Source organism: Gossypium raimondii, chromosome 1, assembly GCF_025698545.1.
Source record: "Gossypium raimondii isolate GPD5lz chromosome 1, ASM2569854v1, whole genome shotgun sequence".
Taxonomy (NCBI): domain Eukaryota; kingdom Viridiplantae; phylum Streptophyta; class Magnoliopsida; order Malvales; family Malvaceae; genus Gossypium; species Gossypium raimondii.
Genome location: NC_068565.1, coordinates 1,776,240 through 1,794,429, shown reverse-complemented (window position 1 = coordinate 1,794,429; position 18,190 = coordinate 1,776,240). Strand labels below are relative to the sequence as shown.

The window sequence follows — 18,190 nt, the reverse complement described above, 5'->3', positions numbered from 1 at the left end:
TTTATCACTCGTATTTGGAGATAATGTTGGATTCAACCTAAATCCTATATGTTTTGCTTTTTTATTGTAAAAAATAAATTGATAATATTCATTTAATGGAATTATCCGAATTAATCAAAATAAAATTACATATAATTTGTATTATTAATTATTAAGTTCGGTTAATTTGGTTAATTATCCAATTTCAAACTGAATTAACCAGTAACCAAACTTCTAAAAAATTATTAACCGACCGTCGATCGAATTAGATCGTTTAACTGATTAATTAACTGAATTAGATCGGTTCGGTTGATTAATTCGGTTTTAACCAAAATTTCCCTTCATTGCAAAATTGGTGTAATGTTGTAATTAGAATTGATCATTCTTGGCTCGAAAATTGGACCTAAAATTATATTTAAAATTGATTCAGATTAAAAATGTTAAATCCAAGCTCAACTCGGCTCGTCCGTATTATTTTTTTTAAATGATCTTTTTATATAAAAATAAATTTAAAAAAATATGTTTCTCAACAAATTGAAAAAAATTAAAAAAAGTCTTTATACTTATAACACTAACAGAGTTACAACTAGACTTGATTACAAGCTAGGCCAATGTAAAATTTTAGGCCCGGGCCTAGTCCAACCCGAAAATTGTACTTTAAATTTTGTCCAAATTTGATACAGATAAAAAAATGTTAAACCCGAGCCCAAACTGTATTATTATTTTTATATAAAACAGATTTAAAAAATATAGTACATCAGGTATACTAAAAACATTCAAATAAATGTTTCCTAACAATTTGATAAAATATTCAAACAATAACAACAAAACAATAACAATATAATGACAAAATGACAGCAAACAATAGTAAAATAGTAACAAAACAACAATAAGTGAAAAAAATAGGCAAATTCAGGTCGAAATGAGTTTGAGCAAAAAAATCTTACCCGAGGCTCGACCCATTTAGAAAACAAGACTTATTTTTTATCTAACCCTATTTTTTGGACCTATATTTTTTTCCAAACTAGACCTGTTCATAGGTCGGGCCGAGTTGGGTTTAGGCCGGGCCTAAGCATGATATTAACATATTTCATGCTTGCCCAAAACATAAACCGGTGAGTTGAATGACAACTTTTGAAAGTTCAGTGACCATTATATAACTTTTTGAAGTTGAGTAACCAAAACATAAACTTATTAAATTAATTTTTGGTATAAAAATATTTTTGCTACAAAATGGTCACTAAACTATTCGAAAGTTTTCATTTAAGTCACTATGATGTTAAATTCGCTATTGTATGACCTTTTTTGTTCGCACCACTTACACCAATCGAAATCTCTCATTCACATTCTCTTCTATAATTCAGTTTTTCTTCATGAAATAGTTTTGAACATCACGAATCTGCAAATCAAAATCCAAACAATTTTCTTCTCTAATCTCCATCATTGACCGTCAAATTGACTTAAATCTAAGGTATGTTCTTCTACTTATTGATAGGTACTAATCCACCGTACCAATCGTCAAACCGTCACTTAGAGCTTGCTAGCTGGACTTTAAAAAACTTAACACCCCAATGACTTAAATAAAAACATTCGAAGGTTCAGTGAACAATTTTTAAGTTTTTAAAGTTGAGTGATCAAAATGTAAAGTTATTACTAGTTTAGTGACTGTAAATGTATTTTACCCTGCCATTTATCATTTATAAGATTTTAAGGAAAAATTATAAAAAGATGTCCCCAGGTGAAGCTGGGGATTATACTAGTTTAATATTTGGGAAGGTCCTTCCCCAAGAATTTCACCAAAATATTGTATTAAATCTTATCGTAAAAATGGATACGACCTTCATGCAGACGTTAGTTAATTAGTTTAAACAGTTAAATATATATATTATATATATATTTTTTAAATATTAATTGAAAAAAAATCCTAGACCCCAAAAATCAGCCTTTTTTGTATTCGATTTCGATTGATTTTTTTTTAAGTGGTAGGTTTGGGGTCGGGGGATGTGAAAAGGTGATGGTTAAAGATGACGCACGTGGTGCCGGCGGACCCACAGGTGTTGGTGACGGTGAAGAAGAAGGCACAGCCGTCGCGAAGTTGGGCCGTTTTGGACAGCAATGGCGAAACCACCTTGTTGGACGTCGATAAGTACGCTATCATGCATCGAGTTAACATCCACGCCCGTGATTTACGCATCCTCGATCCTCTCTTGTCTTACCCTTCTACCATTCTTGGCCGTGATGGTGCTATTGTTTTAAATTTAGAGGTTCCAACTTTATTATCTTTTTTTTTCCCTTAATTTTCTTTGAATTTTTTTCTGAACTTTATATTAAACTTATTTTGATTTTATTTTTTTATTAGCAGCATATCAAGGCAATTATTACTGCTGAGGAGGTCAGTGAGTTTTTTCTTCTTCTTTCTTTTAATAAGAAATGTTGAAGAAAATGCTAATTTCTGATTCTTTATGATATTTGGGAATGATAGGAAATTAGAAATAAATTTTTTATTTTCATTAATTTCTTGGTATGAATGAAAAATGAGAGAGAGAAAAAGGGTATACTATTTAATCATTTATATGCATTGTAATTTAAGATGAAAAAAAGTAAAATTTGAAAAATAATGAATGATCTTGTAAGTTTAGTTTCTTGTTTTCGATAATGTTTAGATTTTGGATTTGTTGATTTATTTTTTATGTAGTATATAACGATTACATGGATTCGAGTGTGGGTGTTGGATATGTTAGGTGTATATTGCTAACACTAGTGTGCTCAATTTTGGTTTTTTTATTTTGTCATAAAATTGGAGGATCATACATGTTCTGAACTAATGTCTACTGCCGAATATGAAGAGTTCGAGTAATATAGGTAAAGACTACCAAAGTATGCTGTCTGCTATTGGACTTGAATGTGGGGGTTGAATATGTTAGGCGCATGTGTCTAACACTAGTGTGCTCAATTTTTAACTTATTTGAGTTTTTTTTTCATATAATTGGAGGATCATACATGTTCTAAACTAGTGCCTAGCATCGATACTTCAGAAAAATGAACAGTTCAAGTAACATAGGTAAAGACTACCGTAGTATGCTGTCTGCTGTTGGACTCAAATGTTGGTGTTGGATACTTGACACTGGTGTGCTCAATTTTTAACTTTTTTTTGAGTTTTTTTTTCTCATATAATTGCCGGATCGTACTTGTTCGAAACTAGTGCCAAGCATCAATATTTTGGAAAAAAAAATGAAGAATTTGAGTAACATAGATAAAGACTATCATAAGAACATTGTATGCTATTGGCCTTTGGCCTTTAATCTGTGTTATTGGATTTTGTTTAGTGAAAGGATTTGGAGCTGAAGTAGATTAGAAATAAATAGAAACCGGTTCGGCCTTTTTCTTGGGTGGGAACTTGAAATGATTTTCTGAGGTTTAACTTTTAAGAGATTATGATTTTTGGAACAAAAATATGAGTTCTTAAGTTTGGAGTTTTATGTCTTTTGAATGATATAATCTACTCATTTGGTCTAATCAATATGTGCTTCTTTGGTCTTCATGGAGTGAGTTTTTAGTTCAGCTCAATGAGCTCGACGATAATTGTACTATGAACTGCCATTTCTGATTGTGAATTTGTATTGATAGGTATTGCTTCGAGATCCATCGGGTGAATATGTTGTCCCTGTTGTTCAAGAACTTCAAAGGCATCTACCTGTAGTGAATGCCATTAATCAAGGTCCGGAAGCAATTGGCCAAAGTGATGTCGAAGCAGCTGATGAATGTGGTATGTTATATCAGTCCAATACATCAAGCAGCTAAGTTAATAAACAGCATTGAATTCGATTGGCATTCTCAACAAATTCATCATTCATGTTATTTATTTAACATCATAATGTTTTGATTTCGTTTCTTTGAAATCTGAATCCTTTGAGCCTTGCCATGTAGTGTCTCCATTTGAATTCCGAGCACTGGAGGTAGCTTTGGAATCCATATGTAGTTTTCTAGCAGCCCGTACACTAGAACTAGAGACTGCAGCTTATCCTGCTTTAGATGAACTTACCTCCCTGGTAATTCTTATTTCGTATTTACTTTTTCTCTTCCTGTCTTTCCTCTTCGCCTGTTCATACTTTATTATGGCTTCTGTACTCTTTGCAGATTAGTAGTCGTAATTTAGATAGAGTTCGTAAATTGAAGAGTGCAATGACCAGATTGACTGCTCGGGTACAAAAGGTACTACAACGGACTTTATTCATGTTAATACGTTTATGTGAAAGTGAAACATTTTTTTCATCATATGCAGCATTCGTGTAATCGTTGATTATTTTTCGTTTTAGCAATTATCCCTCGGAAAGGACCAAAGTTTTAATCAAAACTTTTACTTCTATAAATGATTAATACTAAATGAACAAAGTAATGAATCTTTCTTAGGGGATTGATGAGTTTAGCTATGATCACCATAGCTAGCTCATTATAGAAGGGGAAAAACAGAGGGATATGTATTGTTTATCTGATGGATTGGTGAAAATGATCGAGTTGCTTGTAACAGAAGCAACAAGCGTTAAGATAAATTGGCCAGAAATAATTATGTGATCAACGATGGATTGGTGAAAATGGTTGAGTTGCTTGTAATGGAAGCAACAAGCGTAAAGACAATTGTTTTAACATTTCCATAAATTGCCAGAAGTAATACTGTGATCACCAATGGATTGGTGAAAATGATTGAGTTGCTTGCAACGAAGCAACAAGCGTAAAGACAATTATTTTAACATTTCCATAAATTGGCCAGAAATAATCCTGTGATCACCGTTTATGAAGGTGAGGGATGCACTCGAACAACTATTGGATGATGATGACGACATGGCTGACCTTTATCTGTCGAGAAAGTTAGCTGCATCTTCACCTGTTAGTGGATCAGGTGCTGCCAATTGGTATGCTGTCTCTCCTACCATAGGATCAAAGATTTCCAAAGCAAGTAGAGGAAGTATAGCAACAATTCATGGCGATGAAAATGACGTAGAGGAGCTCGAAATGTTACTGGAGGTTAAAATAATGACTTACTTCCTTGTGTTTAACGATTTCTTCACCCCTAAGCTAAGTTTGTTATAATCTGTTTTTACAGGCTTACTTTATGCAAATTGATGGAACATTGAATAAATTAACCACGGTACTCGTCCCCTTCTCCATTGTTCGTTACCTTCTTATTTTCTTCGTATATTTAGATGATAAGTGCTTCTCGTTTCTGCACATCTGCATTTAGTTTTTTAACATGCTTACAAATGGATGGAGTAGACTGGACTTTTTCGTTTTGTACATAAATAGTCATCTTCCGACACTTACATCTCTCAGTTTTCACTACTTCATTCGAATTACATAGCTGCGGGAATATATCGACGATACAGAGGACTACATCAATATTCAGGTAACCACCGGTTCACCATAAGCTTAAGAACTCCAGATTACCATTTTTTTGCCTGATTGATGCTTAAGCTTCCTTCTTCACAGCTCGACAATCACCGAAATCAGTTAATCCAGGTGTGTTCTTCATTCCATGACATATTTGAACGGTATTAAATCGAGTTATTCTTATATTTTTTTATGTTTTTAAAATTTTTTTCCGATTTTGCAGTTAGAGCTCTTTCTAAGTTCAGGAAGTGTGTGTTTATCTGTCTATTCTTTGGTGGCTGCAATATTTGGGATGAACATTCCATTTACATGGAACGATAACCACGGATACGTGTTTAAATGGGTAAGCAATGTGTTGGTAAAAGTATCATGGAAGCCTTGTACTAGGAGTCAGATTGCATTTTGCCCCTTTTACTTAAAAAAATGAGTAAATTAGTCCCTATACACTAAATCAAAGAGCGACTAGTTAAAAACTGGCATAGCTGACAAAATAACCAGATAATTACACGTGGCATGTCACGTGTACCTCATGTCGCCATACAAGGATAAGTTTTTAACCTTAAAAATGGATAGAATTTTTAACAGAATAACCAATTTGATCTTTGGTCTAACGTAAAGGAACTAATTTGTTAATAATTTTTAGTAAAAAAAGATAAAATGCAATCTAACTCCTACTACAAAAGCCCCATGGTACTTTTACTACAATGTGTTTCATATCGGTTAAACTAGATGTCAATGTTATTTGGCATTTGAATCAGGGCTTGTGTCCGGTGATTATATATTCTCTTATCTCATGTTTTCCATCCACAGGTGGTGATCATCTCGGGGCTACTTTCTGCACTTTTGTTCATACTGATTATGTCCTATGCTCGGTTGAAGGGTTTGGTTGGATCTTGAGCTGCAAATTGTGCATGAAACAATAGTTGAGTCAACGAAGAGAAAAGTTTTGTTGAACAATCAAGACAATTAATTACATATGAAAAAGAAAAGGAAAAAAAAAGGTTGGTATAAATTTCAATTGAAAAACAAGAAAAGAAATAATTGTGATTTTTTATTTTTTAAAAAAGAGTACCTTCAAGAAAATTTATAGGCTTAGAAAACAATAGTTGAGTACCCTCCCGCTTTTATTTATTAAGAAACATTTATTTAAATGTTTTCTTTATTTGATGTATTATATTTTTTAATTTTTTTCGCATAAAAATAATTTTAAAAGATTAATACAGACGAATCAGATCAAACCTGGGCCTAGAAAACAAACTTGATTTTGTGCATTGACTCAATCCAACCCATGCTTAATTCTAGTCTCGATTATGAGCAAAATTCATTCAGTGTTGTTTTTATTGCTTTGCATGAGTGGATGTTTTGTATGAAGATGATCATGTAGTCATAGGCAAAAAGCAAATACATTATCCTTTTTATCACGTTCTTTGCTTTTATTTTGATAAAAGATAAATAAATAAAGCGAGAGTAGATATTCTGATCTTAAGACTTTTTAGATGGGTGTTTATCTAAGGCCTTTTTGGATGGGTGTTTATTTTCAGTATGATGTGTTTAGTTTTTTTTCTCATGTTATAGTATCGTTATAGTGTCTATTTTCATTACCATCGCTATTTTTACACTAACTGCAAATAAACACATCTTCCATCTAAAAAAGCACTTAGTACCAACATAATTTGTAACTCCTGTTTGAATAAAACCTAATAAGAAATTGTCGAAATCCATCTATTATTAAACTACATTTTAGTTTCTCCATAATAACAAATCCAATGCCATGTTTTTTTTTTCTCTTAGAAAAAGGCTCCCATTTTTCCCATGAAAATCATAAGGTCTAATTCTACTTCCAATCTCATTTTTTAGGATATTTAAAATATAGTATTTCTAATTTTAATTTCAAGAATTTATTCATTTTACTCTTTTGATTTAATAAGTTGAATTGCTAAAAGATTTTTGTTAAATTAAATTATGTAGCATTTTAAAATAAAAAATTATTCATCAATTTTTCACTCTACTTCAATAAAACAGTGTTGAAAAATCTTATAATTTATTGAAAATCTTACCAAATAAAAGATAGAATATATATAATAATTCTATTTATTCATTAAGTATGTTATCGTATTAAAAAATATTCATTCAAATTTTATTCATGTAAGAGATTCTTTGTTCAACGAAAATAAACCATGAATGAAGCTTTGAAGCTTTGAAAGCCATTCAAGCTATCATGAACAGAAAAAAAAATCCACTAAAACACAATAAATAAATTCTCTGGAACAATGAGAATCAGCGAATTTTGAATGTGAAGCAGTTGTTTTAGAATCTTAAAAAAAACCAGATACTACCACAAATGTTATCAAATGTAAAAAGAAAAAAGAAAAAAAAAATCTCACCGTCGGCCAATTCTCTGCCCTGCTCCAACTAACAATGCCTTACCAATTACGCCTGAGCGAAGTCCGAAAGCCAGCGCCACGGTTCCGGCTATGGCGATCCACTTCCAATTAAGGCTGTTATCGTTCTTCCTCTTAATAATACCCATACTTTGATCGTTTTCGTCTTCCCTCAAAACACGACCGGGAGAACTTATGTTCTCATCACAAGAGATCTTTGTTGTCATTCTTGCCATGAGTGCACATTTAGACAATGAAGTCTCGGTTTTTCTTGCACTCTGGTATGCCCTCATGCCGGAGTGTAACTTTTTTACAGCTCCCCACATGCCGTGACGAACGCCCAGTTTTGCCACATCTTTCGGGATCCCCATGTCTTCATAATGTACAAGAGTAACTTCGCATGCAGATAGCTGTCCGTCGCCTTTCCGAGACTCAACTGCATCACAAAGTTAGATAAAGAAAAGGTGTTAGCAATCACTAGTAATGTCCAGAATATTGTTTATAGAAGACAAAAGAGACTCACCAGGCCTAATAATCCAACTTGAAAAGTAAAGCTCCACTCGTCTTGGCTTGTCACGCTTTGGCAAACCAGGATATGGTACCCCCTGAAACATCATAGCTTGAATATTAATAAATTTATCTTTAAAAATAAAACATGAATAACCCCTTGCAACTCTTTAATTGAAGGAAAAACGAGCTTAAATGTATTTGCACTCACGTTTTTCTTATTGTTGCAATAAGAACGATGCCAACTAAAATAAAGCTCAATCAGCTTTTCACCACTATGGACAATCCAATCATATATTTAGGTTTATTTCTAGTCATAAAGAATTGTTGGTCATACTTTACACCACTACGAACAATCCAATCAACTTACCTCTTACTAAAATCACACACAACTGGACTTGTCGATTGAGCGGGTTGAGTTGATTTTGGGTCCCATCAATTTAGATCAAGTTATTTTGAACAAAATTTATTTTGGGTTTGGTTCATTTAGACTTGAGGGTCGAGTTTTTCTGATCGGATCATTGGGTTTCAAGTCATTTTGGATTCTAATCATTTCAGGTTCAGGTCATTTCAAGTTACATTATTCAAATCATTCTCGGTTTGAGTCATTTCAAGTTCATTTCAGCTGTAGGTTTGGGTTGTATGAGTTTAAATTGTTGATTTTTTATAATCACAACAGAGCTGGGTCGGTGTGGATTCAGGTCGGGTTTTCAGGGTGGTCTGAATTGATAATTCTATACACAACACCCTACCCACCAGAGCCCCTTTATATGGTTAATACCACCAGGTCCTGACAGCAACTCCGTTAGGAGTATAGTTTATTAAAAGCTAACCGATCCATAAAAAAACGTTATAGGCTTTACCTTTGTCACACAATAGTAAGTCTTTCCATCCTCCCATATTCTTCGACCAATTATATAATCTCGATCACTGCAAAAAAATGGGAACTGCAAAAAAGATGAGACAAGTTAAAACATGTTAGTCCATACATAGTATTGAATAAGAAATGTGCTTTAAAACTTAATATTCTGAAACATTACTAAACAAAATCATAAGAACCATTCAGTTCATCTACCTTTCTTATCCAGTGAACAATCATTGATCCCGTACAAGGGCACTCGTCCAAAGTTTTGAAGTATGCGAGCATAGTATCCCACTTTGGTCGAAATTCATCATCCCAGAAGAAATCTCGAACCACCTCTGGAGTTGCGTCCTCAAAGACCGTTCTACTACGGTAAATTGCAGGGCCACTCTGGTAAACAAAATCACCATTAGGAAGTAATGTTTTGGCTTACGAGAACATCAGGTATCATAATAGTACATCATCGAAAACAGAATTCCGCCCAAGACAAACAAAAACACAGAGAAACAATATCATGCATGCTATCGGGCATTTTGCATAGTTGGACCTAATACCATGTGAAATTTTGATAAATAACAATAGCTTACATTCACTCATAGTTCAAATGCTACTTGACTAAATAATAGATGCTCATAAGATCTCAGAGCAATGCAGTACATAAAACCAGAAAGTACAAATTTCCTTAAGCTATAATGTTCTACAAAGAGATTTCGATTTATTAGAATAAAGATAGAACATACAAGTTTTCATGGGCACATTTATGATAATAGAAGAACGTTAATAATTCAGTATTCAGAAACCTACCACAGGCTCTTGGCGCCATGCTTGGTATGACATATTTGAAGTAGTCCTTTCCATCATCCTTTGCCATTCCATCTCCCCATCTTTCCCTTCGAGTAAATGTAAGAGGTGTGCTAAGTCATTCTCTGTGACAATATCCTGCTCTCTTTCTTCAGCTCTACCGCCGGGGCTATAACGAAGTAGGTATTAGTCATGAATAAGCTTATGCATCAAACAGCATTAACCGATCCGATAGTAACATAAGAAAATTTCGGTTACTGAAGAAATTAGTACACTTTGAACAATGATTTCAAAACAGGATTTTATTCTAACATTCTGGAACAAGCAAAAATAACCAGAGTATAAGCATCCATGGGATTCACCAAGTCTCAGCAGATAAGGTAGGGAGAAAGAACTTGAATGGAAATTCTATTCGATGATAGTCAAACACAGGAGCGATGCCAGAAATTTTTTCTAGGGCCGATATTAAATTATCTATTTTTATAAGAGCTAAAATGTAATTTCACTAGTATATTAGCTTCCATGTTTATAATCTAAATCAAAATTTTATCATTTTTGGAAGTCAAACTGCAATCTTACCAGATTTTGGAAGGGTCTAAGAGTAATTTTCCATTTTAGGGGTGCCACCGCCCCTGGTGAAACACTAATGCACTAACCATAAAGAAACGTACAAATTCTTCAATTACATATCTCGCAAGCGATGCTAATTGCAAAAGCTCATCAAAAGCCTAGGATTAACTATCCCTTAAACTAGCTTCGAGTTCAATGTTCCTACGTAAAACTCTACTTATATAGTCTAATTCATGTTTACCTCGATACAAATGATATGGAATTAAAGAAACGAAGCAACCGGCATCAAATACTGTCTCATCTAAAATATTTACAACGAAAAACGGTTCTTTTTAAATCACATAAATAATAAAATAAAATTAAAATAAAATATAAATAATACTCACCTAACAGCATCAGCAACACTTTCCGGTGAAATCCACGCCGTAGGCGGCGGAGATTGCAATGGAACCGAAGAATCCGAAGCCGCTTCCTTAAATCTCCTTTTAATAAAGTTAGAGAAAATCGTCCGAAAAACGGAGAAAGCCGAGAGCGCGGTGAAGGCTAACCAAAGTCGGCGAGCTCCGAATCCGGGAGGAGCGGTCCAAATGAACCGGAACTTTGATCGAAAGCCAAGAAGAACCAAGCCAGTCCACCTAGGACGCCAAGACCAACCGATTGCAAGCCCGATCGTTACGGCTAACCATATAGGCACGGCATATATCAAAACGTCGACAACTGTTTCGGTTATCGATTGCTTCATCAATAACTCCATTAGATCGAAGAACGTCTCATCCATTTTACTGCAAAAAAAAAAATCAAATGATCTTTTTTCAAGGGTTTGTTACTTTGTTTCAGCCTCCATTGGAGATCCAAAGAAGAACATTTCTTCGAAAAAAGGAAGCAGAAAATAGAAAAAAATATATATTTATATTTTTTTTTTGAGCGGGTTTGGCGGTTGACTGGGACAGCTTGTAACGATGACGTGGCGGTGGGAAGAGAGTTGATGTGTTTGGTTTACGCGAGTTGTGGAGCGTTTGTGGGAAGCAGCGACGGGGTTGTTGTTGAGAATGAACTGCACGCGCGATAGTGAGAGTGAGGGGATGCGGAGGCTCGAGAACGGATATATTCTTCTGTTCAGCACTGATAAAGTGTAGATTCTGTAGAATATTGGTTTTTATTCCTGTTTGTTAATAATAATCGGACGGTTGGGAAGTGTGGTGACATGGCATATCCGGTCATTCTGTTGCCACGTGTTAACGTGAAATTTTAAGGAGATTTTCTTTAGGTTTGGAGAAAGAGAAAGAAAACATGTTAGTAAAATTACTTTTTAATTACTCAACTTTAAAATTTTATAAAATAATCACTAAATTATTTTAAAGTTTTCATTTAAATTGTCGGACAGTAAAATCGTTATTGTATAACTTTCTCAAAGCTCTATTTCCCCTTCACTTCTACAGTTTTTTTTTAAGAAACAACTTTGAACATTAAGAATCTACGAATCAAAACCCAAACAACTTTCTTCTTTAATCTCCGACACTCACCATCAGATCAACTTGGATGTAAGGTACGTTCTACTTGTCAATGTGTATTGGTTTACTGTACCGATCGTCAAATCGTCGCTTGAATAAAAATTTTCGAATAGTTCCGTAACTATTTTGTAACTTTTTTGAAGTTAATCGATAAAAACGTAAACTTACTAATAGTTTAATAACATTGGATGTAATTTATCAAAGAAAGTAGAAAACAAAAGGATATGTACTCTGATTTGATAGAATTAGTTAATTTTAGCTCTTGTATTTTTGAATTTTGAAATTTTAATTCTAAACAAAATAGTAACAATTAAATCCATTAAGTTAAATTTTGTTATTGATCTCATAAGTAGCGAATTTAGTCATGATTCTCCAACCTAATTATTTTTAGTACTATGCTTTTTAAATTTTGATATTTCAATCCTAACTCAAAATGAAATTATAAGTTTAATTTGTTATAATAGAATGATATTTTTTTTCTTGATAAAAAATAGAACGATATTTTATCGGAATAAAATAGGGTTGTAATTGTACGGATTAGGTATAACAATGATTTAGTTGAGTTGAATGGAATAGATGTATAACTATTACATTGTTTGGTTGAGTAACATAATACCAAATAGAGGTGCTCATGGGCCGGGCGGCCCAGCCCGACGGCCCGCCCGAAATATGAGAGGGTTTGGGTAAAAATATAGGCCCGAAATATGGGCTTGGGCAAAAAATGAAGCCCGTTTAGAAAAGGGCCGGGCCTCGAGCACTACTTTTTTGGCCCGGGCCCGACCCGATATAATAAATATATTTATTTTTAAATTTTTTTAAATTTTAAAATATTTTTAAAATACTTTTTATTATTATTTTTTAATTTTAAAATATTTTTAAAACACTTTTTAAATTTTTTTTAATTTTAAAATATTTTTAAAATACTTTTTTTAATTTTTAAAATAAATTTTTGATATTTATTAAAAAAATAGGCCGGGCCTGGGCAAAATTTCAGGCCCATATTTCGGGCCGGGCCGGGCCCGAGCCTAGGACCCGAGCCAAATTTTTTATGAGTCCGGCCCGGCCCAGCCCATGAGCACCTCTAATACCAAAGAATAGACAATGAATAGATTAAAATGACAATTTTAATCTTAGGTTAAAATAATATTTTATTTATATTATTAATATATTATAAAACTTTTAAATATTTTATATTTATGAATGGAATAAAAAAATATTGTGATAAATTATTAATAAAAATAATATTTTTAATATTTTAATTTTTATAATTATAATAAAAACTATATAAATTATATAAAAAACATTTTTAATATAAAATGGCTTTGTTGGTATGTTATATATTTAATAAATCTAAAATATTATTTTGAAAAATAATATATTAATTATTAAATTTATATAATATATTTTGTAATAAAATTATATAATAATAGAATACTCTAAATTCAAAGGTATGTTAAAATATAATAATATATGAAAAAGTTGTTATTTTATAACTAAAATATAATTCTTTAATACATGCTATTATATCATTTAAATATAATAAAATATAAAATATTTGTAGAATATAATATATAAATATACATATATATATATATATGTTAAAATATCCAAATGACCGGAACTTGAAATGATATAAACTCATAAAAACCCAAGTTGAAAAACTCGATCCTTGAATGGCTAGAACCCGAAACAACCAAATCTAAAACAAGTTAAACTCGAAACAATCCTAACCCAAAATGACATGAAACTGAAATGATATATTTACTTCCTATAAACAACTTAAAAGAGAGGGAAAACCATTTCAACAAAGAGATTAAACAGCCTTTAATGACAACAAATATTACTCCATGAAATGTATAAATTACCAAATGTCAAAAAGCTCAGTTTTGATGAATGAAATGCAGCTGCTTTGAGATACGGAATTAAGGAGTGAATGGAACTATGGAAGAGTAAGAAAGGCAGATAAAGGAAGAAACAACGTTTTGAGGCTTAGTAGTTTGTCGACCAGTTCGCAGCACTGTCGACTTTCTTCATTCCGGTTGATTCCTTCTTCGTCTCTGTATCCACACAGTACGTAGCACCACAGGCCTGACCTGAACCATCCACCCTAGGCACTGCCTTCAACTCGTTCTGGGGATGCTCGAAGCTCCTTAACCCTCCAGAGGATGTGAAGAAGCACCCTGAAAAACAAAAAACGATGAAGTATCGTAGATGTTTATGCATTGAAAACCTTTGTGCTACCCCATTTTCGACATGTCATTCTACAGTAGTTCCGATATCCGGTTCAAATATTCGCCCGAAGCTTGTTTCCTCAGAATTTTTTCGTCTACAGATTAAGAGTGAATATGAACAGAGACTAAGCTTGTAGATTTACCTTTTGGGAATGGAGCAGAAGATTTCCCACAGCCCTTTTTCACGGTCTCCTCATCATCTGCAAGAACCAGATGGCCATCAACATCGGTTCCCCAGAAGAAAGGTACAGTTCCATCAGCATCCTGCATCATACGGGAGAAGAAACTCGACAATAAAAGCATACATCAGAGACATCCATCGCGTTAGCCGGGAAAATGTAGGTATACTTACAGAAGCTATGAATGTAGATTTTGAAGAGCTATCGAAGAGGATGAAAATGAACTTCCCCTGGATATCTCTCACAACCTGGTCTGGAGGGTAAGGGCCTCTGTCTCTGAGGGTTCTATAAGCTTCAATAACGATAATCCCCTCGTCTGCTGTTTTATTCAAGCCATATTGTTGCTTAAGCACAGCAACGTTCTCGATATGTCCTTGAAACATGCAGAAAATTTCATCGACTACCGCAAACAGTCTGGGAACATACAAAGAAAATGATCGGAATCTCCATTGCATTGCGAAATAATAGAAAAGATATAGGAAATGTAAAAGTATGATAGCGCGGTTAAGTAAACAAAAGAAGTTGTGCACTGTCCAGAAACATGTCCAGTTCAAAAAACCAGAAACATATCAACGCAATAAACTAATCTTGTAAGATTACCTAAGAAATAGTGGACCCAAACGTGATAATCTAACGACAGAACCTCGGCAGATTACTCGACCCAAATGCCCTAAAGAACCGGAGAACCAACGAGCCAAATGATTTAAACTACTAGACAAAAGCAAATCTAATCAAGTCAATCTATCTCAGGAGTGAAGACAGGGGCAGGCAATGGCCTTGGCCTCCCAACAAATGGTAAATTGGCTATATAGTCCCTTAAAAATTGATGAAATAACAAGTTTGGTAGAATTACACTTTTCGCCCTCCCAATTTATTATTCATTCTAGCACCCCTAAAACAAATTTCTAGCTTCACCCCTAATCTATCTTTTGTTCTCAAAACAAACCCCCCAGTTACCAGACTCCCTGGATTGCTAGACATTGCTATCTCCTTAGTGATTTTCGAATTAGTATGCATGATCCCAATCAGAGAACACAAGTGATCCAATTCGATAAAACTAACGATCATGAACTTCATAATTATGTATTTATGTAAATACAGAATAATATATGTCAAAATTAGTGAACGAGAAATCACATTTATATATCAAAATTAGTGAACGAGAAATCACATTTATATATCAAAATTTTCAATCAACGAAATCACAAGTGAAAAAAAAACATCAAGGAAGCTAATCAATCGCGTAAAATCATTGTTGTATCGCATTATGATCATCCAATACACATTTTTCACCACCCAATCAAACAATAAAAAAAAAATGGAGAACAACCCAGAAAAGATCTTGATCAGATCAGTCAAAAATCACTAATCAAAACACAGAAAATAACCCAGAAATGAAATCCTTAAAAAATACAAAACTTAAAACAAAAAGAATATATATTTTTTTTACCTGGGGAGAAGGGGGTTCTGTTTTTCACGAGAATAAGCCATAACACCCGAAGATCCAAGATTGATGGTGACTGAACCAGGATGAACTGAGCCAAAATGATTAGCTAAGAAACCATCTTTGAGAGCTGATACTGCTTGTGACTGATCAGCAACAGTAAGACCATCTGGGCTCTTGGCAACCGATTTGTTAAAAACTGCTAGCATTTTTTTTTTTTTTTTGGCTTTCCTACGATCCAAAAATGGGGTATTCGTTGATCTTTATTTGATTGATAAATGACGAAAATGACAGAAAACTAGGGATACAGTGGCAAATATGAAGAAACGAAGAAGCTAATTTGGCTAAAATTTTAGACTTTGTATAAAGCAAGTTGAAGGCACTTTTTTTTCCAGTATTAACCCTGAAGATTTTATATGAACTACTACAAAGGGAAAAAAGGGTTAAATTTGCTCCAAATCCCTGAACTTTATATATTTAAAATTTAGTTCTTTTACTTTTCGGATTTAAAAATACAAGTGCAATTGTTAACAACTTTAAAATTCTTCTGCTAAATTCAAGTTTACTACAATTAGGGGTGTAATCGAACCAACCCGAGCTTGAATACTATCAAGATTGAGCTTGAGCTCAACTCGAAATTCGAAGCTCAATACTCAACTCGGGCTTGATCGAACATCTACTTTTAAGCTTGGGCTCAACTCAAGATATAATTGCGCTACTCGAGCTCGTTTACCAATTTTTGTACTCAAGCTCAAGTTTGGCTTGATAATTAAGCTTAGGATTAACAGTGTATGTGGCAATGGCATAATTTAATAATATAAAAATATGAAAAACTTGATAAGGCTCGCGAGCCGTTCAAGTCAAGTATTACTAAGCTTAATTTCATCTCGATTGATAGCTCGAGTGGCTCAATCTTGAGCTGGGCTTGATAATTACGGAATCGAGTTTAATTTCTTTTCAAGTCGAACTTGAGTAGTTTACAAGCACTAATGTCTCATTTACACCCTAATTACATCATTTTTTTTGTCACATAACTACTAAGTGAGTTATTTAAAAAAATCAAATGTCGTAGTAAAGAATTTAATAGAATAACAATGTTAACAATTGGATTTGAATCTTAAAATCTTTAAAGTAAAAAGACTAAATTCTAAATCCATAAAGAGCACGAGGACTTGGAACATATTTTAACCAAAAATACATATTCTAAAACGTAATATATTTTGTATAGGGTTAATTGCACTTGAGATTCTCAAATTATGATTCGGATTCTGAATTGGTCTTCGAACGTTAAAACATTTTAATTGAATCTTCAAAGTAGTATTATCATATTAGTTATGTTTTTCGGTTTGCCTTTGGCATTAATTTTAAACGCATACATTAAATTATAAAAATATGTGTACTTATTGTATTGATAGCTTGGATTTGAAGTATTAAAAAGTTAATTGTACAGACATCCCTAAACTATGACCCTCGTATTAAATTTGTCTCCAAATTTCAAAACGTTCTAATTACATACCAAACTATCAAGATTATATCAATCTAGTCCTTTTGTTATTAAAACTGTTAAATGACATGCCAAATCTTATGTAGCTAAATTTAAAATGAATTTTTTAAAAGAAAAGAAGGCACAACTTAATTTTTAAAAGTAAAGATTAAAAATAAAGTCAAATTGAAAAGAGAGAGAACAAATGATAAAGCATTCATAAAAGCTTGAAAACCTCAAAATCAAGATTTTTACAACATTTATTTTAACAATATTTATTTTTTCTCAAAATTTCTATCTTGGATTATGTCATGTAAAATCTAACGTATCATTTAACGATTAAATTAACGATTTTAGTAGTAGAAGGACTTGATTGATACAACATCGTAGTTTATGAACCAATTTAGAATAAAGGTCATAGTTTAAGGATGTTTAGTACACTTAACTCTATCAAAAATAGCATTTCTAAATTTTATTAACCGTGTTTATTTTTAACACGTCAAATCCAAACTGTCTGTGCGGTTATTACACAAATTTTACAATTTGACCTGCTAAATTATTTTGAAGTTTAAAGACTGATTTAGAATGTAAAAGATAATTCCGACACTAAACAAAGCATTTAAAAACACTTTTTACACTACTATTTTTCCAATTTTAAAGAAAAATATATTATTTTAACAAATAATGTTGTATTAAATTTTAAAATATGATTATTATGGATTAAGAAAATAGCAAGCTAAAATGCATAAAAATTCAAAACCTTCCATAATTTCAGCATTTTGCAAGTATATAAAATTATAATTCCGATTAAAATGTTTTTTTTCCGATTAGTCAGAAATTTTAAAATAAGAATTATG

General features: G+C 32.8%; 3 protein-coding genes across 5 annotated transcripts; 1 reads left to right on the top strand and 2 right to left on the bottom strand.

The window, feature by feature from the left end:
- Positions 1-1,815: 1,815 nt before the first annotated feature.
- On the top strand, positions 1,816-6,515 carry LOC105774720 (magnesium transporter MRS2-2). Of its 3 annotated transcripts, none has more exons than XM_012597293.2 (11): positions 1,816-2,243; positions 2,339-2,371; positions 3,607-3,745; positions 3,907-4,028; positions 4,117-4,191; positions 4,777-5,001; positions 5,081-5,125; positions 5,308-5,380; positions 5,464-5,493; positions 5,588-5,707; positions 6,175-6,515. In XM_012597293.2, the coding sequence occupies exons 1-10, from the start codon at positions 2,004-2,006 to the stop codon at positions 5,683-5,685; spliced, it is 1,080 nt and encodes a 359-aa protein (XP_012452747.1). In that variant the 5' UTR covers positions 1,816-2,003; the 3' UTR covers positions 5,686-5,707; positions 6,175-6,515. The 3 variants fall into 3 exon arrangements, with proteins under 3 accessions (XP_012452747.1, XP_012452740.1, XP_012452732.1); XM_012597286.2 differs by having other exon boundaries at positions 1,820-2,243; positions 2,342-2,371; positions 5,336-5,380; XM_012597278.2 differs by having other exon boundaries at positions 1,820-2,243; positions 5,336-5,380.
- Positions 6,516-7,583: 1,068 nt separating this feature from the next.
- LOC105774708 (uncharacterized) lies at positions 7,584-11,369 on the bottom strand. The gene is made up of 6 exons (XM_012597271.2): positions 10,872-11,369; positions 9,919-10,084; positions 9,328-9,504; positions 9,116-9,199; positions 8,269-8,350; positions 7,584-8,181 (listed from the first exon to the last, which is right to left on the bottom strand). The coding sequence occupies exons 1-6, from the start codon at positions 11,261-11,263 to the stop codon at positions 7,745-7,747; spliced, it is 1,338 nt and encodes a 445-aa protein (XP_012452725.1). The 5' UTR covers positions 11,264-11,369; the 3' UTR covers positions 7,584-7,744.
- Positions 11,370-13,795: 2,426 nt separating this feature from the next.
- Positions 13,796-16,217, bottom strand: LOC105774664 (stem-specific protein TSJT1). The gene is made up of 4 exons (XM_012597229.2): positions 15,857-16,217; positions 14,580-14,820; positions 14,371-14,491; positions 13,796-14,176 (listed from the first exon to the last, which is right to left on the bottom strand). Exons 1-4 carry the CDS (start codon positions 16,057-16,059, stop codon positions 13,986-13,988), a joined length of 756 nt encoding a protein of 251 aa, XP_012452683.1. The 5' UTR covers positions 16,060-16,217; the 3' UTR covers positions 13,796-13,985.
- Positions 16,218-18,190: the final 1,973 nt, after the last annotated feature.